The sequence below is a fragment of the Odocoileus virginianus genome, chromosome 2, assembly GCF_023699985.2.
Source record: "Odocoileus virginianus isolate 20LAN1187 ecotype Illinois chromosome 2, Ovbor_1.2, whole genome shotgun sequence".
Lineage (NCBI taxonomy): Eukaryota > Metazoa > Chordata > Mammalia > Artiodactyla > Cervidae > Odocoileus > Odocoileus virginianus.
The window spans coordinates 8,849,937-8,872,082 of NC_069675.1; the positions used below are offsets into that span (position 1 = coordinate 8,849,937).

The 22,146-nt window shown below is 44.6% G+C and overlaps 1 protein-coding gene and 2 long non-coding RNA genes across 15 annotated transcripts in view; 2 read left to right on the forward strand and 1 right to left on the reverse strand.

Moving 5' to 3' along the window:
• The window catches only part of LOC139037844 (uncharacterized), a 69,842-nt gene that overhangs the window by 45,044 nt on the left and 2,652 nt on the right, over window positions 1-22,146 (reverse strand). For 10 of the 13 annotated variants that reach the window (XR_011490779.1, XR_011490780.1, XR_011490792.1 and 7 more), the window contains exons 2-3: window positions 1,867-2,023; window positions 1,399-1,520 (exon numbers count right to left, since the gene is read on the reverse strand). The exons of 2 other annotated variants lie outside the window; for them this stretch is intronic. This is a non-coding gene — a long non-coding RNA (uncharacterized lncRNA). Of the gene's footprint in view, window positions 1-1,398; window positions 1,521-1,866; window positions 2,024-16,384; window positions 16,475-22,146 lie in introns of those variants that run through there. One more of the 13 variants, XR_011490781.1, reaches the window with a different exon arrangement.
• Window positions 6,524-12,682, forward strand: LOC110143597 (uncharacterized). Its single transcript, XR_002315619.2, has 3 exons — window positions 6,524-6,978; window positions 7,113-7,258; window positions 8,729-12,682. It is a non-coding gene; the product is annotated as an uncharacterized lncRNA (long non-coding RNA).
• On the forward strand, window positions 13,507-17,211 carry LOC139037843 (atherin-like). The gene is made up of 3 exons (XM_070475651.1): window positions 13,507-13,694; window positions 15,326-15,393; window positions 15,891-17,211. Exons 1-3 carry the CDS (start codon window positions 13,522-13,524, stop codon window positions 16,511-16,513), a joined length of 864 nt encoding a protein of 287 aa, XP_070331752.1. The 5' UTR covers window positions 13,507-13,521; the 3' UTR covers window positions 16,514-17,211.

Here is a 22,146-nt window from a genome sequence, read left to right on the forward strand (position 1 = left end):
TGATTTTAAGTATTAAAGGAAAGTGAAAGCAAAATGAAAGTGTTAGTCGCTCAGTCGTGTCCAGCTCTTTATCACCCCATGGACTGTAACCCATCAGGCTCCTCTATTCATGGGATTTTCCAGGCAACAGTACTGGAGTGTGTAGTCATTCCCTTCTCCAGGGGATCTTTCTGACCCAGGGATCGAACCCAGGACTCTTGCATTGGCAGGGGGATTCTTTACCATCTGAGCCATCAGGGAAGCCCAGGAAATATTGAAAGGGGGTAAGGACCAAAGGGAAGAAAATCCACAGCAAAATGGAAGGGAAAAAAAAAAAAAAAAAAACCGAGAGGTTTGAAATGGCCAAAATGATTTCTGCACAAAGAGTATATACACACTGTCTCCTTAGAAAACAAGTTGAAAAGGTATCCAAGGCACCAGAAACATCAGCAAAGGCCAATTCATCTGACTCAGGTTAAGAAAGCTGATAAAAACCATGAGCTACTTTAAACAGCATAACTGAAAGAAGAGAAAGGGAAGCCTTCTAATATTCAAAACATATGCAGGTTTCTAAATAATATTTTGGTTGCAAAACTCCAGGTTTCTAGCTAAGCCTTTTTCTCTACTTGCTTTCCTACTTTATGTACCCCAAGATGTACACATTCATCTCCAATAATTGACCAAAAAAAAAAAAAAAATCTTTGCAAGCTCTATCTTCACTTCTTTGCAAATGGCATCACAAGAAATTCCTCACTTGGAAAAACACGTCCAGACTCCTTTAGAGCATTCTTTGATTTTGATCTCCTTGACCCATCCAATTTATTTTTTTAATTTAGCTCTACTTAATTTGTTTACTGAGTTAACTGGTTCACCAACTTAACTGGAATTTATAGATGAATTATCACTCATTTTGGTCTAAACAGCCCAGCTGTTTAAGAATATAGACACATGATGTACTTTCCTCAATAGTAATTAATTTGCACTGCTCCCTCACAGCAGATCATTGACAAAATGGTTTTTCTTAAATTCTGGATCTACAAGAGGAACCCTCAGTACGGCACAGCAAATACCCATGAATTCCCAAGGTGGAAGGAATAGTTTTATAAGCTAGGCCACTTGATCTACATAATTTAGTAGCCCATGCCTTTTCTTATGGAGACTCATACTTTTAAAAAGCATATTACCTTATCTCTTTTAATCATTTTTCTCATCAGAATAAAAAAAAAGCCTTCCAATTGATAGTATAAGGAAAAATGGAAATTTGAGAACTTGTGTAGTATTCTTAACATGACTAGTCAATAAAGGAAATGTTTCTATATTTAAAATGATAATGCGTTCCATCTCAGAAGGTAAACGTATAGTTTAGGCAACCGTCCCAGCCGTTTTTGCAAAGTCATGGTCCTGTTTTCTAAACCACACCTGGAGAAGAGCTGTAGAGATTTCCAGCGTCAGTGCCTGCACTGGAGAGCAGAGAGGGAGCCGAGCAGCTGATTTTTCTCTCCATCCCGATGCCTGTTTCATATTTACTCAGCAAAACTGCTCTGGAATTCACATAAATAAATAAATAAATAAATACAGAAGTTCAAGAGAGAGAAGAAAATGTTCTCTAGGCACAGACCCCAGACTAGAAGCCAAGCAGAGGGATCTCGGCTCCCACCTGCGCCGATGCATAACTTCTCCCAGGTGGAACTCGACCCCCAGTTCTGAATCTTGCGATCCAGCCCCCAAATTACCATGATGGACAAATGAGGTTTCCAAATCCGAATAAGGAATGTACTTAAGTATGGGGGAACCACCCAAGCCTTAGGGAAAGGACTTAGGAAAGTCTGGATAAGGTGCCTGGCAGGAGTGGCAGAGATCTTTTTTCATTGGTTTATTCTCCATTACCTTCCATTTCCTGGGATGTCTTAATGATCTTCTGCAGAGGGCAACTAGGAAGTCACTGCGGAGGTAATGATACTTTCAACCTGTAAGGGTATTTCTTCTAAGGCACTGTGGACATGATTTATTTCAGTTCTTCTTGGAAGTCAAATAGCATTAACGCCTATGAATAAACAGATACAGTGTTGATGGAAGGGGTGATGGTTCACCTAAGCCTAAATCACCCAGGACATGCCATTCAATTTTATTTTGGTTGCTTTATTCATGTACACAGAGAGTTTCCCCTGAGAATATTCTGAGGTAGAAAGCTCAAATGACATTTAAAGTCCAGAGTGGCTGTTCTTCCCAGGGGATGAGTAGGGGGGTGGGGAGAGAGAATCAGAAGCAGCCAGATATGGAGCTTCAGGGTACAAAACTTGGTCACTCAGATCTCCTCTAATGTAGACAAATGCCACTGAGTGTTGGCAGTCTTCTACTTCACTTCCTTCCAAAGATGAGAACGTGGCATCATTGCCCAAATTGGCTCAGACCTCCCCTTTCCTGGGGTTGCCTGAAACACAGGCTAAACCAGAGTTTCTTTCCATCAAGGTGAACAAGGGAAGAAGCAGGTTCATAACTCAGCTGCTTCAGGAAACATCCAGTGTAAGACGTAGCTCTTCTTTGGACAAGGCTTTGGAACATTACAGTTATGGTCTTTTAGGGAAAAAAAATAGTTTTGTTTCTTTCCTCATCAAAATTTGGTCTGTGATATTTCAATACTTAATCACGTCTCTTTTTTGATCATTTCAGTTGGTCATGAAAAGTTCTGTCAGCCGTTAGAAAGAAGAATTAATAATAAATAAATCCCTATGTTCTCAGATTTCCTGGTGTCATCAGGACACGTCATGATGTATATGATTTGTCAGAATTGGTATGAAGTTCGTGACCACAGACATCTCCATAGAGGACCCTCCCCCAGAGAAACAACTGTCTCCGTGGGGGCTTGAACTCAGAAAAAGTTATCACCTCTGTTGTACTGAATGAGTTTTTAATAAATCTGCAATATAGAAAAGTATGCGGGGAATGAGAGGAAAGAAAGGTAGAGTGGGTGCCGGCCTCTGAGGTTGGAATCTGGTTTGCAATATGTGTGTAGAGTTAGCCCACCCCGGCATGATCCATCTCAAGGGTTCATTAATAACTAAATCTGAGAGAATCTGTCCAATAAACACCTTGCAAATTAAGAATTTTTGCACAATAGATCATGTCAGCTTCAGAGGTTGGGGCTCTATGACACCACCATAACTAACTATAAAGTGAAAATTTTAGAAAGCCTTGCGGATGTCAGAGCTACAACATGTGAAATATATAGAAATTGAGAGTTACTGTATTTCCTGAGGCCAGGAGTGCCCATTACCACAATATTCTACTTAGAAAAGGTCCGTGTCGCCTGGCTGACCAGGTCCCTGCAGCCTGGCGCTGTCCTCCTCTTCCAGGGTAACCACTGGACAGGCCCCGGCCACCCTGGCTTTCTTCATTTGCCCAGCTCCAAGGAAGGAATTCTCTCTGACCTTGGGGTTGAAATATCAAGCCGAACCTCTTGGAATTTATCATTAGCCTGGCATCTGTGCTCAGCAATAGAGCCTCTGAATTCAAAACAGGACTGTTTCCTGGCTCAGAACTTCAGCTCCAAATTCCTTGGGCTCAAAAACTGATGGGAAAACAGATCTTCAGCATTCTTCTGATTTAAAAATCATTCAAACTGACAACAGATAAGAAATTGACAAGGAGATGCGAAAGCCTTCATTTACATAGCTGTCTCTTTCTTCCTTCTACACAGTGAAGAACAGAGCATCCTTAACCTTGGTTTTCTCACTTCTCTCAGTTTAAAGCACAGCCCATAACATTAATTAAAGTGTGTGTGTGTGTGTGTGTGAGCTGGAGGGTAAAAGTTATATTTCATATGCTGTACCACATGGCATTCTAGAAGAACTGTACAATTTTTAGGTGTGCTTTTTTTTCCCCCTCAACTTGCTATGTATGCAGCCCTGCTTGCTCTTCAGCCTAGCCTCATGCAGAAACTCCACAAGAGCAACCTAAAAATGGATGCAGTGGGTAGAACAAATGCTGAGGGCATTGGTGGCTTAAGCATGTAGATAGATGGAGGTAAGTTTCTGGCTGGAGAATGCAGGTGCTGGACGGGGCATCTGAGGTTATCTACTACAATCCTTTTGCTTCACAGATAAGTCCTGCAGGAGGTGGGTTCAATGACTAGTAAGGGGTAGCCCCAAGTATTTCTTATGATTTCAAGTCTTTCCACTCCACCAGGACAATTAGCCTCTCTGAGATACAGACGTAAGTTAGATCTCTTTCGGGGGGAAAGTTATCTGCTTATCTACACTTCCTACTGTTTGCATGTCAACTCAGGAGCATCACAGAGTGCCTGAAGTTTACCTCTGAATGTTACTGGGCCCATGGTCCCCAAGTTAAGAACTAACATAACCAAGGAAGCAAGTCTCCTAAGTAGAAAACACTATTTTCAAAACTAATCTCTTCTGAACAGAAACTAGAGTTAATGATGCAATCTATAAAATTCAGGGGGAAAGAAATTCCAATTGAATTAAGCCCTAATCAATATTTCCATACTTCTAGAGTGCGTTAAATAAAAAAAAAAATGCGTAAGAGAAATTTAAACCTACACGTATTTCACTAGCGATTTCACATATGGACCTGGAATATCGTTTCTCCTAATATGGAGATGGTTCAGCAGTATTTAAATGACTCCTTATTCCAAGTTATATAAATATGCACCAGATGTATCTTTTGTAAATGTTATGTTTTTCAACTTCTCAGCATTTGCAAGTAGTTGAAAGCTATGTCAGGCATGCTTTAATGGGGCATAAAAGTGTATTGTATTCAAAGAGATGGCACAGCTCTGTAATAGGTGAAAATACAAATGTTGTCAATGGATACATTCTCATTTTATTGATTTACACTGCATAATAGCATGCCCTGTAATCTCCTTTCCCTGCAAGTTCTTTACCAATTGAAATATAACTAGATATTTAAAAATCATGCGTACATTAATGGATTCTCTAGATGACAGAAAATTCAAAACACAGAATTTTATGACTAGAAGGCAGCTCAGAGATCAACTAAATCCCATCCCCTGATTTAAGAGATGAGAAACTGGGACCAGAAGGGTGACATGCGGCAACCACATCACTAACCTACTTGCGGCTTCGTGCATGAATTTCTATACTCTTAAATATAAGGAACCTTACTGAACTCTTTATACAATCTGCCTCTTGACTACCTAAACAAAAAATAGAAGGAACAGTAAAACATATATCACTTATTGATTTCCTGTGACTTACTGGGAAGAAGCAGACGTGATCTATATGCCGCAAACTGTCAAATTATCTTATGGGAAGTAAATATAGGACGTGAGTGCCAAGTGCTAGGATTAAAAACTGTCAAAGAATATCATAACACTATTCCTCCAATATAAAATTCTAATGGACTCAAGATTAGCTTTTTCTACTTTTAAAACAAAAGATATAATAGTGAATTCTTTTCAGAACATTTTCTTGGAGGTTAAATATTATATTAAAGATGTTAAAGAAATACATTCAAGGCATATGTAATTGACTGTCCATCTTGAAAAGAGTGCTTTTTTAAATAAAAGTTAACACAGATAGATCCTTATTGTAAAACTCTTTTTATTATTTTTCCCTCTCTTTGCTGGGGGGAAAGCAAACCCTATCTCTTGTCATTTATGTGACTTTCTAACATCTCTAAGCAGAGTGAGCATTTGAGGGTGTGCACAAGTATATATATGCTGACTTCACCTGGCTCATTTTCCCCAAATTAGTTTCCTCTGTCACATATTTTTTATAAACTGCTTTTAATTCTTTCTTGGAATGAGGCAGCATATTAATTAACTAATAACTAATTAATTATTTGGTGAAAGTCATTTTCTGAAAGCCAAGTAACCTTTTCACTTTGACCTTTACAAATAACATTTCGCCCTTTGGGGACCAGTGGCGGCAAGGAAGATTTCATTTAGAGTGAAATCATTACAGAGGTTTTTTCAGCGTTGGTGTCTTGGTCTCTCGTGGAGCACTGGTGTTTCTCAGGGCTCCACAGCCGACTCTCTTTCCTCTCAGGCCCCAAACGAAACCCCATCTTTTCCCTCTCGCTGGGAATCAGGCTTGCACACTCTGCTCCGTGGCCCAGATTCAAGGCACTCCCCGAGGGGCACACAGTCCAGCCTCGCTGATTGATCCCTGGGTTGCCTAGAAAAGCTCCATTGTCTTTGAATGATGCTGGGACCAGTGAGAAGGTTAAATACAGTGGCTCTGCCTGTGGCTGCGAGGCATCCACACGCTCCCTACGAGGGTGTTTGCAAGCGGAGCACAGAGAGGAGCGGAACCAACCCACCGGCTCCTCCATCAGCCTGGAAAGCAGAGACGCCTAGAGACGATGCTTCTCATCCACAGGTCAGCCTCCCCCCCTGGGTGCCCGGATACAGAGCAACAGACACACCACTGTTGTCTATTCAGCGCAAGGTTTATAGACACACACTTATGCACCTTCTGAGGCCCTTTAACTTGTTACACCTCAGTATAAATGGAGCATCCAACCTAAATTGTAATACTCATTTCTGCTTAATCCACAGAGCTTTGTGGAGCCTTATTCTGCTCTCACAATCATGGAGGGCTGGGAGACGGCTGCCTGGTACTGGTGCACACAGAGGTCGTGAGCATTCTGATTGTGATGCGAGACTCTTGGGGGTGCTGCAGTCACAATTGTCACTAGGCTGCTTTGCAAGCACAGAGATGGCCCTAAGTGTGGGGGGACAGCTGGGGATCTTCAAAAAGGGGAGAATGTGGCAGGGTCTCAGAATTTGCAAAGCAGTAAAGCATCACTGGTAAAAAAAAAAAAAAAAAAAAACACACTGTCTCCAAGACAGGTGACTGAAGTTCAGACCTGGGTACCACCACTTGGGACATTCAGCAGGTGACTCAGCCCCTGGAAGCCTCAGTTGGCTCACCTGTCAAACTGGGATACACGGTGAGCTTCACGGGGTGTTTAAAGGCTTAACCAGGACAACGCACACAAGATGTGTTTCAATACTTGGTACGTGGTAAGCCCATGGTAAAATGTGGTCGTTATTATTACTGCTGCTGTTGTTGTCATGGAAATTCTCTTTTGAGTCTTTATGCTTGGAAATGAGAAAAGATTTGACTTTCCTCTCATCTTCCCTAACTCAGACGTTAAGCACACGCTTCTGAATCCTGGTGGACCATCCACCCTCCAGGCCATGCAGAGGAGTTCAAAATGGAAGAGGGGGAAGAAGGTGCCCAAGGCCTGGGTTAGAATCCATCGTCTCCCACCAGCAGTGGCTCTGCAAGCACGGGTACCTAGCTTCCATGACAAAGCCCAGGCCACGGGTGGCAAGAATATTTTCAGAGGGAGTCAGAGGGACATCTCAGAGGTGGTCACTCTCCATGGCCCAGAAAAAGGCAGAGAACAATGGCATTCCTACTGCTGTCTCAGTTCCCTGAGACAAGAGGGGAAAACCCCATTCCCCTTGAAGTGATGGCAGCGAGGGGTCTCTCAGGTTGGGTGTGGGGGAGTCTGTACTCTAAAACCTCACCCCTCTTCAATGGGCTCCCCGAAGACCACGTCCGCCCACCATTGGGCAGCCAACAAGGGTTCCTTCTCGACATCCCCTGCCCACTGCCACCCCAACACTCCTGGGTTTCTCCAATGCCCTGGGGAGCCAACTCAGTGCTTTCCAACCCCTACTGGGTACCTTTCACATCTTTAAAGCATAAGGCTTGGCAAAAGAAAATTTAAAGATAGACAACTCTATATTTGATGCTTAATGCATGTATCCCTTAGGAAAATCTATGAAACTTTTCGCCCCTCTCAGAAAAACCAGTTTAGCTGCTAACCAATGCTATTGAATTGACTGAGACTGCAAGCTAGAAGTAGTTCGTGCACACAGCCCAAGCTGGTCCAGCATTGCCTGCTGAGACCCAGAGGGCAGAGAGCATGTGGGAAACTCTGCCGTTTCCTATGAACATGAGAAATTTGCTTTATTTGTACTACAAGGGGTCCCCCACTCTCACCACACACACACACACACACACACATGTAACAGCTAGGTCTGGTGGGTTGATGCTAATAGACAGGGGTAAGCTCTGTGCAGCCTGAGGAAGGTTAATAAAAAAAAGGATAATTCGTGTTTCTGCATTTATGTTTTGTTGTCCACTGATTTTGCTTCCAGGGAAGTCCACCACCCTGGGCCTAGTGCCTCACAAATGAGACCTTTCCTTCCGGCGAACACAATGGTGGCTAATGTATCCAACTCACCAAAGTCAGAGTTTCACAATAGCACTATTTTCAAGATGCTTTTATATTTATTAGAAAGGGTATTTATTTTTTAATCGCGTCAAAACTCTTTGGATGTCTTGGGTTTTTTTTTTTTTTTCCTTTTGCTTTCTTTAAGGACCCCGCATTTTGGGTTAAGGGCAGTAAATAGTAGCCAGTCCTGATTGGCCAACAGCTGTTTCTTTATGGGAACCTCACTTGCCAAGGAACTGGACAGCGATACTCGCTTGGTATTCATGGGAAGTACTTGCCGAACAATAATGACAATAATTGCCTCTGATTCTTGTGTTTACAACACTGCCAAAGTATCATTAGGGCCTTATTTATAGATAATAATGCTTATTAATCACAAGTATTTGAATTTTGGAATGTATTAGATTAATATTCTTTTGTACCTCAGTTCTGTACTAATGCTGTGAAAGACATTTACTGAATGCAGCTCGTTGGGAATGCTTATTTTGAGCTGCAAAATAATGTGTGTAATTTGCAGGTGAAAGATAAAGAAATTACATGGCTACCTCTCAGCAGCCTGCACCGTGATCAATGGCCAACGTGGAGAATTAGGCCCTGGCTCTAAAACGAGAAAAGAAAGAAGCAAAAGAGCCATCCCTAGAGGTATTATTTCCCAAAAAAATCTTGTAAATTCTTATGACGGGAGAACTTCCTAATAATAAGTCTATTATCTTGTTTTGCCATAAATCTTTGGTGGATGGCATCATTTTATTGAAAGGGGTCTGCGGTAAAGACTAATTAGTGATTCTGCAACAATTCCACGCTGTGTAAGTTTTGGGAGGCTCAAGGCGGAAAAAAAGGGTAAGATGACTAGTAACTGGAAATAGCACAAGTATGCCTTGGGTTTAACTGTCCAGTTGCTACAACTCCTTCATTAATTCATTAAATTTTTCTAGAAGCTTAATTTTTGTGCAAGCAAACACTAACACTCTAAGTATTTCCTTATTTTTATGTGCATCTAGAAATAGGAATCATGAAAAATTTCGAAAGATGATCACACTTTTTCTAGGATTAATAAACAATTTCTATTTGTGTAATAAAACAACTTTATAAATGAATATGAAGTATTACTTGCCCATAGTTTTCACCTAGCCACTCCATCCTGACATTATAGCAAATACGAAATCAGCAATATATTTTTTCCACCTAGCACACATTATTTGTTCTTGGAGTAGCTTTATGTGTTAGAATAATAATACTTCAGTAGTTTAATTAGATGAATGCAAAAAAAAGTAGTTCCATAATTTTCCAGAAATTTTTGAGAAAGAAAGCAAAGTTTATGAATACAAATTCTAGGTGTTGTTTTTAAAATAATACTTGCCACTAGAAATCTTCTTAAACATTGCCTATCATTAAGATTTACTAATGTTCTTTAAGCTGAACCCAAATCATGCTCAACCTTATCCTACTTTACCAAAGACTACTTTAAAATAGTCTATGGGCCTAATTACCACCTACAATGTACAATATTGTCCTGCCATATTTTTGTCCCTCACATAAGGGTAAAGAAACTGCACCTTTGAATTAATATTACACTGAGAAAATTGTCCTCCCTACAAGACCCTTGAAAATGTGTTCAGCACATGTTTCCAAGTCCAAGCATACAGGATTCTAATTCATTAAATGTATAATGCTAACATTTTAATCCACTGCTAAATGTAAATAACTTCAGCAATCCCAGTTGGGCTATTTAACATTAATTTAATGTATTTTATAATACATGTGTGTGTCTCCTCTCACGGGGCTAAGTAGAAAGGTGAACAATTATCTAATAACTTCCATCAATGCACTCCACCAAACCTGGTTAAGTCAGGCCCCTCCTCTCTTTTTATTTATTTATCTAGTAACTATCTCACCTTGAGGTCCATTCAGGTGTGTTCTATCACTCCTAATCAGTGCAATGAAGAATCAGGCAAGATCTTCTAGAATCTGTTGCTAGCTTACAAATTTAGTCACTATAGATAGCCAGTCTAGACTGTTCAAATTTCACTCTCTCTTCTTTCTTTTTTTTTTTTTTTTAATAGCTAGGCAGAAGGGTGTGCAGCAATGCCTGAATTCTTCAAATAATTAGTTAAATTCTCTCACTTATTTTGCCTTTGGTAGACATTGCCTAGTTCTCTCTTTAAAAGATGAGAGCAGTTGGATGAGGAAAGAGAATAAGGTTTTGAGAAAGCATAGATGCACCTCACCTCAACATGTGTCACTGATGGTGTCTAAACAGTGAGGCTGAGTACCTGAACCCCCCCTCCCCGCAGAAGCCTCTCAGAACCTCACTAAAGCAGACTCACCCAACTGCTTACAGACTTAAAAAAAAGCAAAGTGGGGGAGAGGGAAAGGAAAGGCAGAGAGGGAGGGAGAAGATGGCTAGTCCATGAAGCTGGAGTTTCAGTATGAGACTATTTAGAAAATAATTCACTTCGAAAACTGCTTTCACAGAATAAGTTGGTCTCCATCAATATCCAGGCAGTTTTCTAAGAGCCTGGTTGGCTATGAAACTTGATATCTGTCAACATTTTATAGTTGCCCTGAGTTAATAAGCTATTTTCCTTCTTTGCTGTAACTGACAAATTTTTTAAAAATTGCATCTTGGATGCCTACCTTCTGGGGAGTTGTATTTGCTATGTTATAGTTCTGTCTGCTTTCCGGCCACAGAACACCAAAGTATTTATTCTTACAAATCTTTCTATATGTGTAACTTGAGCTTACTAAAACAGTGCTTTACTCACTTCATTAATTAACTCGACAGAAAAGATGCTTTTACACTTTTAGAGTGAATGACTCTTTATCCAAATTTTTGAATACACATTGTTCAATTTTAGAAATTTTTGAATACACATTGTTCAATTTTAGATCATTATATAGCATGTGTCTTTTCCTACCAAACCACACTATCATGTAGAAATCTTTCTAAAATAAAAACCTAACTTACAGTTAATTTAAAACTCCATCTAGAGTAAAATTCTTTTACTTTTTTCAAGAATATTCTTAAAAAAATTTTTTTTCATTTATGGTATTTCCATTATTTTAACTTCAAATTTTAACAGATTAAAAAACAAACCTCAAAATAGCACTTGGGCTAAACTGATTTTTTTATTTTCACAAGCTCATCACTAATATTTAGATGCCACGGATGAGGCATCAATCTTTGAAATACTCTGAAATAAACAAGCAATAAATTACATGTGGGAATAAATGCCATCATAAACACCGTATATATATTTTCAGTAAAGAAATACACATTTACATAAACATAGAAAAGCTGATAAAATAATTTGTAATGTCAGTAAAAATAACTCACATGAAAGAGCTCCTTCTATCATGGTCTTCAAGAAAATTTCAAAACTTTATCATTCTGATTCTTTTTATCAATGAGAACAAATAACTCTTCAACCATAACATTAATGTATAATGTTTCTTTACATTTGCTCAGTGTGAAGGAGCACTTGGAGTCTTGCCAATGTATTCATTTTAATAAAAAAAAGTCTTTGAAAATACAAAAATTCAAAACAATATCTAAAAAGAAGCAAATAAGCAACATGCCATCCCATATTACACAAATCATCTCAAGGATAAATATGTGCCTCCAACTTGCTTTCCCATTTCGAATTATCACTAGACTAGTGAAAGTCTTTTAATGATAGAAAGGGCTACAGAATTAAACTACTTTAAAAATGTTTTCTTTACAGCAGAATGAAAAATAAAACTAATGTTCTTTTTCACTGCATGCCGAATTTAATTTTTGTCATAAGACAATAGCATTTCATTTGCAGGGGAAAAAAGATGAAAAGTACCTGAATTTAGATAGAATGTTTATATTTTAAATTCTTATGTATGATGCTTTTTTATTTATGTAAAATGAGTTGTTTGTAGTATTTTAAAAGGGAACATGCTGAAAATATTAATATAGTGCATGGATTTTTTTCTACTGACTCTTATGGTGTCATCTAGGGCTGGCACAACTCAGATTTCAAAAGAAATTTTAAACTTGTTTTCAATAGGGATAAGATTTGCTCTTTCTTTTATTTTAGGACTATCTGTGATAGAATGTATTGTTAATCATGGAAGTTTGGTATATTACACATGGGCATGTTATATGCAAATGTATTCAGTTGGGGTATGTATATATTTTGTTATGTTATGTACATAAACATCTACCCTTGTGCATATGTATATTTACATCATGTATAAATATGTGTATATTACCAAAGGGTCTTATACTGAAGGGGAGGAGGAGCTTTCGGGGGACTGCCATACAATATTTTAGTTAACTGTTCACTGAGGCTGTTTTCTATGAGAGTAATTAGGTTTCCTTTTTTCACAGTCCCCAAGGTGGGTGTTTATAGACATGGTTTAGTTATTACTGTTTTCCAAAAGGCTAGTTTTTTAATCTTACGTCTACATATGCTTTAAATAAATTAGTGGTTGCCCACCCCCTACCTTGTCCTTCTCTTAGGAAGGCCTATGGGCAAACATCTTGATAAATAATTCAAAGAAAAGCTAAACTTTGATTCCAAAAAACAAAGTTCATCTAGTTAAACACTGACATCTTACTATTAACATTCTTTACTAAAATTTAGCTGTCTATACAATATCTTATAAAAAGGAGTGACAAATAGTATGACGATGCTGGTAGGTGAGGGTCTTTGGAGGTAAGTGTGCAAATTTTACTTAGGGACTTTCTCCAGAACAGGTCTTAAAATGAAATGCCGCTAAGCGTTAAACCACCTAATGCCCACCTAAATCCAAGAAACAAAAAATATATACCACCAGTATTCCCAAATTATTGAAAATCCTTAGATGCAAACACTAGGACAAAAAGAGGACACTAAAAGTATTTATAAAGTTTATTTTTAGGATCCTCTGAAAGTCATGTTATCAAAAACACAGTCGGGCAATTGGGTTCATATTCTCAATGATGGAGAGAAATATTTAGCCTTTTTCTGAATTCTTCCTGCCTTGTGTTCTCCCTTGAGAGTTGAACAATCTGTATGGGGCTGGTTAACGTCGTAAGTAGGAGGAATTTCATTTGGCCCAAGTTTTCTTCTATTAGTCTGCTTTTCTCTTTTCTAATAGGAGATAACTGACAGTCCTGTTTTGTATGAAATTATGGAAATCAGAGACTGGAGGAAGGGGAAGTCATTATTTCAGAATTGAAAAGGTGTGGGTGTTTTCACCCCCCCCCCCCCAAAAAAAATTTCCCATCACTAGAAAGGAGCCAGGAAACTGGCCGGCTTAAAAAGTGATTTTTCAACTGGTTCCTACTTCTACTCTATGCTTCCAAACATAAAAACAACCTCCACGCAAGCCCTCTTCAAGGCCAAGACCCAAGAGGAAGCAAATACCCAAGCCCCTGAAATCCAGTCTCAAGGGCAAGCGGGAGCCTGGGAAGGATCTCGGCCGCATTTCTCAGCGAACACTGTCCCTTTTGGGCTCCCCCGGCTCACGTGAGTCCGGGGATCCGTGAACATTCCGGGGCCCCAAGAGGGATCTCTCGGGCCTCAGAAGGGATGAAGGCGAAGGTGGAGACACCTGCGTGGGGGCGGGGGAGCTCTAGGTGGCAGATATACATCTCCAGGCTGCAGCGGCGCATTCTTCACCACCTCCTGCCCTGCCCTGCCCTGCGCGCGCACCGCACGCCCACGCACGCCGCCCGCGCACACGCACAGCCCGCAAGCGCGCACACGCGCGCACACGCCCCCAACGCACACGTCGCGCGCACACACACACACACACACACACATACACACACACCGATCACGCATGCGGCGCGCACACCTACTGACCCGGACACACACTTCGCACGAGCGCACACACCCCCAACGCGCACACACACGCTGCACACACCGCCGACACACACACCGATCACGCACCCACACATACAGACCCTGACACACATACCCGGACACACACCCCGCACACGCACACACGGGCGCACACACATACCGATCACGCACACCGCACTCACACACACACACACATACCCAGACACACATACCGATCCCTCGCACGCACGCACAACCGCCCGCACGCCGCTCCGAGCCGCTCTCCTCCGCAGGGAGACCCCCCGGTGCCGGGCGCTGCCGCGCGAGGGGACAGCGATGCTCTCTGGACTCCGGACCCAGCGGGCCGGGAACAAGGCGCTGGGGCCGCGGGTTCCAGTGGGGGTTGCCAGGCGCCGACCGTAGAGGGGCCGGGAGCCGGGAGGAAGGGCCGAGGCAGAGCGGCCGGGCGCGCCCCCCGCCGTCCTCCTGCCCTCTCCCCTTCCGCGGCCGCCGGGCCCGGCGCGGCCGTGGGCAGCGCGTGAACCCCACGCGGCCGGGCCTACCGGGCTCGTCCGGCGCCGGCCTGCAGGGGGCGCCGCTCGCGGGGCCTTGGCCTCGGGCGCGGAGGAGGGGCCGGGTGGCAGGCGCCGAAGCAGGCTCGGCCCCGCGTCCCCGGAAGGTGCCCGGAGCCGGGAGGCTGGTGCTCGCCCAAGGGCTGGTGACGGCGCTCTCATACTTGTCACCGCCTAGCCCGCTCTCGGTCGGGTCCAGCGGCAGGAGGGGGCATGGGCGCTGCCGGGGAGCCCCCCTCCTAGCCGGTGGGCTCCACCTGCCTGCTCGGAGCTCGGGGTGGGAAGGGGAGCTCGTCTCTCCGGCTTGGCCGCGCGGGGGCTTCGGAAAGTTTTCTACCACACGGAGTACGGAGGCGGAAGAAGCGCGAGCCTGCTGCCAGTCTGGGACAACCCGAAAGCACCAGAAGCGTCGCCAACCAGCAGCACCCCCGGCGTCCCCGGCAGTCACCCCCTTCCTTGACCCGGCGGGCCCTGTACCGGGAGCCGGAGAAAACTGGGAGTCCCGCCGACCGCCTGGTGGGCTCCGCGCCGCGACCCGCGGGAAACGCGCACCCTGCGGCGTCGTTGGAAACCGACGGCGGGGTCACGATCCCAGAGGAACGGAGCCGCGTCCTCGCAGGGCACGGGGGTGGGGGGAGGTCCAGGGCCCCTGCAGATGCTCCAGGGGGGCACTCAGGCCGAGAGTGCCTTAGGAGCGGAACCTCGAACTCCAGGGCTGCCCACGTCCCTTTCTCACTCCAGATGTTCAGCTGAGCTCGGGGTGAGGACTGTCCCCCGTCCCGATCTGGACCCAGCAGCCAAGGCCAAAGGTGTGCAGATTTTTTTTTTTAAAGACCCACCCACATCTTATAAATGTGAGATTGTTATCAGACGGCCCAGATTACTTAAAGCGTACCATTTCTCCGCGATCCAATTTTATTAGGATTTACTCTCATTTGTGCTGGGCTTCTCTGGGGAAATAATGCTTTGATTAATGTAATCCTGGCCCAGGATCCGCCACATGCCCCTCGCCCCTCTCCCAGGAGAAAGGGCCTGTTTGACAAACAATAACAGAGCAGCAACTCTTGCAATCTGGCCCACACCTTTGGGGGCGGCTAGGAAGAAGGTAACAGGCGATCCCACGCCCTTTGCTAAATGCAAGGGTGAGAGGAGGGAGCGGGCTCTGCGAGGGGCGAACTTTCCAGACGCAAAGCCCCGGGCTCCGAGGCGCGGGGGCTCCTGGAGAGGTACCCTCGATGGGTGCGCGCCTGGATCCTGTGCGCGCCCGCCCTCCGCTATCTCCGACCGTCTGCCTCTTTGTCCCCAGCCACAGGCCTCGGCGACCGGGGAATCTGCGCGCTCCGCGTGGGCAGCCCCTGGACCCAGGGTGCGTCCACAGCGCCCACGCGCGGCCCCCAAGCACTTCGAGAGAAGATCTTAGGGGAGAACCAGGCGCCGACGCGAGGCGCCCCTCCGCTGCCAGAAACCTGGAACCCGGGGCCGAGCCTCAGCGGTTCCCCTCCTCATAGACGCCCGCACCTCTCCGGCCGTGCACACACGCACACAATGCAGATGCGCGGGGACCTGCGCTCGCCGCTGCGGCTGGCCGAGAGCGGGCGCCCCCTTCCCGCTCCCCTTCCTCCGGCGCCGCCCGGCCCCCGCCCCGAAGAACAGCTCAATTACGAAAGGAGCGCAGGAAGAAATCAAGGGCTCCGAGGCGCCCGCCGACGCTCCTCGGGTCCCCGTCCCCGGCGCCCGGCCCCCACCCCCACCGTCCCCAGCTCGCGGAGGGCGGGGGCGCGGCGGGGCGAGGGGTCCTACCCTGCTCCGCCAGAACAAAGCCCACCGCGGGAGCTCGCAGCCGCGCTCCGAGCCGGTGACAAAGGCGGGCGGGCGGCGCCGAGCTCCACGGCCAGCCTCCGGCGGCGGCGGCGGGAAGAAGGCCTCTAAGGAGATGCCTAGCCCTCCCCGGGCTGCGGCAGGTCGCCGCGGTGTCCCCGGTGGCCGGTTAGGGTGACTCAGCGTTTCCCTGCTCTCCATCCCGCACCCGCTCTGGTCGCCCTCCCCCCAGTGCTGCTGGACCGGCTCTTCTCCGTCCCTCCCGCTTTCTCCCCCACCCACTCTTCCACCCTACTCTTTCTCCCCGGCCCTTTTGCTTTTAATCGCTTTCCATTTTTCTTTTTGCCTATAAAAGGAAGGCTAATTCGACTTCTGAAGACCGCTCTGGGTGTTCAGATAACAGTCTCAAAGTCCTTGAGGACAGTGTTTATGGAGACAAGGGGAGTAGTGGGTCCCCTTCATTTTATTATGCCAACGGTGCTCTCAATAAAATAAAATGCAGTCTAAGGAAGCGGAGTTCGGCCTTGGGAACCCCACAAACCGCTGCCCTTGCCAGAGAAGCGGCTTCGCAGGGTCGCACATCACAGCAGGAGGCGGGCAGGGAAAGAGAGGCCCCCAAGGCGAACCTTCCTAGGGAACGCCCCAGTCTGGCTTCCTAACCCTGGAAAGGAGTCGCTTGCCAGATCCCAGCGCTGACATCCTAGAGTTTTTCAGGTTTAGGAGATTTTAGTAGTCACTGTTTTTCCAAGTGAATTTTTACTTGTTTCATTTCTGCGATGTGAATTTCAAATAAAAGGAACACAGCCTAAGCCATTTGGACAATTCATGTCTTGACTTCCAGAGGTTTTCTGCACTCTGATATAATATTAAATTAAAATCTGACGTCTGACCAGCAGCACTGTAAGCTTGGGATCCTCCCCTTAGGCTCTACTGGGCAACCAAGCTCCCTACCTCAAAATCTGGGGGAAGGAGGTGGGCCTTCAAAACTGTAAGCAGACACAAAACTTTTAACTGGGGACTAACCAGCCCCAGTTTGCATGAAGCTACGGTGAGCAAGTTCTACTGCCAGAGTCTCTTTGCCAGATATTTCAGTGCTGAAATGATGTTGCTGCAAACCAAGGAGTATCTGAAATAACAGATACCAATAACGACTGGAACTGTATTCTAAAAGTGAACAAAACAGCCGACCTTTCTTGAAGACCCCCTAAGGCTGGTGGTCCAGGGTAGGGAGGGAGCAGGGCAGTGAAGTGGGAGTTTTCATATTCACAGGAGACAACATGCTACAGAAGCAGCATTTGGGGGAAATGCCCAAAAGAGCAGCCTCCAGCCTGATGAGCTGTGATCTGCACCCAGCTCCTCAGACAATAGCTAAGTTCAAGTGTCAAAAAATCGAATTAAAAAAAACACACAAAAAAAACCACCCAGAGGCACCCAAGTGTAAGAATTGTTTCCTAGTGTGCAACAAAGACTCATCCATCAGGGGACTACCTAGTTCCAACTCAGGAGAAGTTGTATAGGGAATTTGGGGGGTTCTGGGCCAAGGGTGTCCTCAAGAAAGAGAATTATTTCTGTTAAGGCCACAAGCTTGGGGTGGGGGGGTAGGAATCCAACCACCCCCCTGACAAAGCCGAGTTCATATTTTGTTTTTCAAAACACAGACAGAAAAACACCAAGTTGACCTTGGAATATTTTTCTAGCTAGACCTACCCACATATTTTTGTTAATATATCATCATCGTCATTCCAATCCATCAGCTGGGCCCTCAGTTACCTAGCCCTTCGAATTTAAATTCTAAGAAGAACATTGTGGGGGCGGGGGTTGAAGGGGGACAGGCCAGAATAGTCCATCATGTAGTGTCAGCCACGACTTCCGTAGCGATTGGTAGCTTTCATTACCAGACTTGTCAGGTGCATGAATGCAGCTACCACGGGCAAACTGTGGGAAATGAGCTGTTTTTAAAGCATACACTCAATTGCCAACTTATCATGCCTTCTTAACTTAGGTCCCACAGTCTGCGATAGTCTGTAGTTTAAAGCTTTCCTATGGGCATCGGAAGTAAAGCTTCTTGCTTTAGGGTGAGAGAGCACGTGTCTGACTTGATCACTGCTCCTTCCAGCCCGTCTAAGAAAACCAAGTGCTTGCTCCTCTCCTATGGATCAGATCAGTCATTATCAAAGTGATAGATCAGTCATTATCAAAGTGATACGAAGAGGGACGAGTGGGAGTCATTGGGACGCTTCCAAAAACTTAGCAAGACGGAGAAATAACTCACCCACCGCCAAGCCAGGCGACAAATGCTGTCTCCACCCAAAAGCTACTGGTGAAGAACCCTTCCCTTTGTATACAGCACACAGTGTGGGTAGAGGGTGTATAGAACGTTTTAATTTGTAAATGCTAATGGCAGTGTGCTTCTACACTGCCACGGTATCCAAAGAAGCACTTTATTGCTCTCAAATGGGAGCAAACGAGTAAATACCCACTTTGTATTTTGTACACTTGACCCAGGTAGTGTTCTTCATTCTCTCATTTGGCAAAAGCAAAATTCACCATCCCCAATAATTAAAAGTCTGTAGCTTGGCCCGGCTCTTTGGATCTTAATTCATATCCATCTTGATTGTTTTCACCTCCAAATCGTTACGGAATGTTAACACGGTCTCTATAATATGTCAGTTCTCGAATTAACTTGTTGCTTTACCCAGAATTATTATTTTCTATTTCCTTTACTTTAGATAACCTTAAGAATGCAGATATCATGAGAAACAAGCTTTTCTTTTCTTACAGGCTTTTTTAAAAAAAGTAACTTTGCAAAAAAGGAACGTACGCAGCAGCCAAGATAGGAACGATCCCAGATCTCGTGAAAAGTGATACCGAAAATCACACTCCAAATATGTAAAGTCCTTAACCATTGTTTTGCAAAATACCCGGCTAAATAGAAAACTTGCCTTTTTCCTTAGTAATTTAAAAAATGCATTCAGCAGCTCAGGGCATGCAAAGTAACCTAGAGCTTTGAAGCACTGGTCTAGTGCCAGTGGATCTTCCCCAGAAATCTTTTGTCTGAAATGTCCAGAGAGCTGAAGAAAAAGCAATGTTTGGGTTCAGATTACACGTTTCTTCCATTTTCTACTTTGTGCTATTTGCACAGACCTGCCTATACACTTCCTGACTCTAAATGTGAGAGCTGGCGGATAAAAATCCTGGAATTAAAATCTTTTTCAAAGTGCTCCTTTGCATATGTTACTCACATAATTTCCAACCCTCCTAGATGAAATACCACTTACATCCAAACCTTGACTTTCGCAAGTTAGTTTCAAGGAAAAACTTCTGGCTGGATGCTGGCTGGCTTAGAGTCAAGTTCGGAAGAATAAGGTGTCTTCCCCCCCCTGCAGAGCCCCCAGCCCAGGGCCCTTCCTCCAGGCTCCGTGGCACACAGGTGCCTGGAGCTACTGAACCGTGGAAACCAGCTTCTCACTTCCAGTCACTCACAGCTCCCCTTTCTGAGTCAAGCTTTCCAAATCTCCTTGGGAAAACTGTTAGTGACAAACTGACTAATTCCTCAGAACCAGGTAGCATTTGCCCTTCACTATTTTAGGAAGTTTTCCTTGAATCTTTTCATCCTTCACCACAATAAAGTTCAGTCTTCCTTGGCTGTTATCTAAAAATCTCTAAGGCGGAAACCCTGAGTTCTGTGAAAACTTTTCTGCAACTGCATTAAGTCGTATTGTGCTAAAAAAGTTTCAAGCCCACAGTGACCTCTTACCGTCGGCTATTTCATATTTCCTTTTCCCTAACAAGCCCTTTCAAGGATAAATTCAGAATCTTGCCACAATCAGACGAGGTGCCAAGATTTAAAGGTGCCTTTATATATTGAATGGACTAAAAGAGATCCAGGAAGCCTGGACTAAGTCTCCAGGAGCTGGGGTTTTATTTAGAAGTCAAAGCCTGCCTCAAGTTGAAGACTGTTCGCCGTTTAATAGATAATACCTTTAGAATACATCTTTCTCTTCTTGACTGTTTGCCCAAAGATACAACCTGAAAGGTATCTATGGAGTAGGTTACCGCATACCCCTAAGAATTTTGCACAGCGTTTCGGCTTTCACTGCCCAACTCTTGTTTTCCATACTTACATCCTCTTCACAGAAAGACACGGAGGAATACTGTTTTAAGCCGGTTTTCCTTTCCCAGGCCATTTCACAGATGGGGCTGAGTGGGAGATGGGGCAGTCATTGTCCCCCTATTTTAAGGCCCTGTGTTATGCAGTGAACTCGCTCCTGGTTGTGAATATGCATAGAAAGGTAGGGACCATTTGTGCATTTGGCAAGTTTAGCTTTTGAAAACAGCTACATTTTACAGCGTACCTGCTAAGGCGAGTCAGCGCGCCCCCTGCTGACAAGTCAAGACTTCGACTCCCGAGCACTTGCAAAGTTTATTTTGTTCAGTAAACCGTGTCATATAAAATTAACAACAACCAATAAAATTAGCTTATATGTTTCAACTGTAAAAGTCCAAAACAAAATAAAGCTAGTTTTGGTGGCGCTAGAAATCTCTAGCTTGGCTTCTTCTCTTTGGCGGAGCCACGGTCCTTTTATCTAAAGCCCAGTGCACAAACATATAGCTTAATGTGGCCAGTGTTCTTCCTTTTCTTTCTCTCTCTATGGCAACCAATATGCTCTGCTCAGAAATGTTCCCCATCAAGGAAACAAATGATCTTCAGGGAGCAGCTCTATATGGCATCTGGTCCAATGGAGCACAGAGAGTTAACCTCAGTCAAAAGCGACGCTGCCAAGCACGCAAACAGGGAGTGGAAAACTGGCGATCCTTACCCCTCCCCAACTGAAACCTCTTCCTCCCTCCTGACAAACCATTTCATTGATTTGGCATCAACTGTTTCCAGAGAAATTACAAATTTCCAATTGCAAGGTGTTCTGGAGACAAAAGTGCAATCATATTCCAGCTATTTGATGCTACTACCCCACCATCATCACCACTCGAGAGGCTCGACTTCCTCTAAAAAGAACAAAACCAAGAATCTTTAGCATCCTCTCCAGACCATTTCACTAAAGTAAGGTGCTCACACGGGCTTGGACTTGGCCTAGCTAATTCCACCATCCAATTTTCTCTAATTATCTGCAACTAGCAAGTAACTGTACCCTTCATTTTTACTAAAAGCCAGGGACCAGAGGCAAGGGGGTGGGGTGGGGGGGAAGCAAGGGCAGCTGTCAAGAATAGCAAACACAGTAAACCACTAAAGCTCCAGCCTCCTTTGGGAATAAAGTGTAGGGTGTCCTGGTTAGTTTTGATTGATCACCCTCTTTCTGATGGACTTTCACTACCGAGTGGAAAGGCTGCAGTTTGCCGCCTGCTTGCCAGACGCGGCGAAAACCAAGGGGGCACCGACTTCCTGCCTCTTCTTCCTCCCCTGCTCCTTCTTCTCCACCTCTCTGCCCTCCCTTTGCCAAGCGCCCCCCCCCCTCACTCCACCCCTCTTCTCCCAGCAGGAGTCCCCCACCCCAATCCCAGGCAGGCACACGTAGTTCAACACATCAGCATCAGCTACAGAAAGGGGGCTTCTTCCCCTCTAGTCCAGATTCTCCTGGGGAGGGGGGGGGGGAGAAATTCAAAAGCAAGAAATATGTATACTACTGCGTGCTTCATCATCACTTCTTTTCTGGGGCCTTCCTATTTCCCTAACAATCAACAATTAAAATTAATAGCACTCTCCTCCTCCTCCCCAGGAAAAAAAAAAG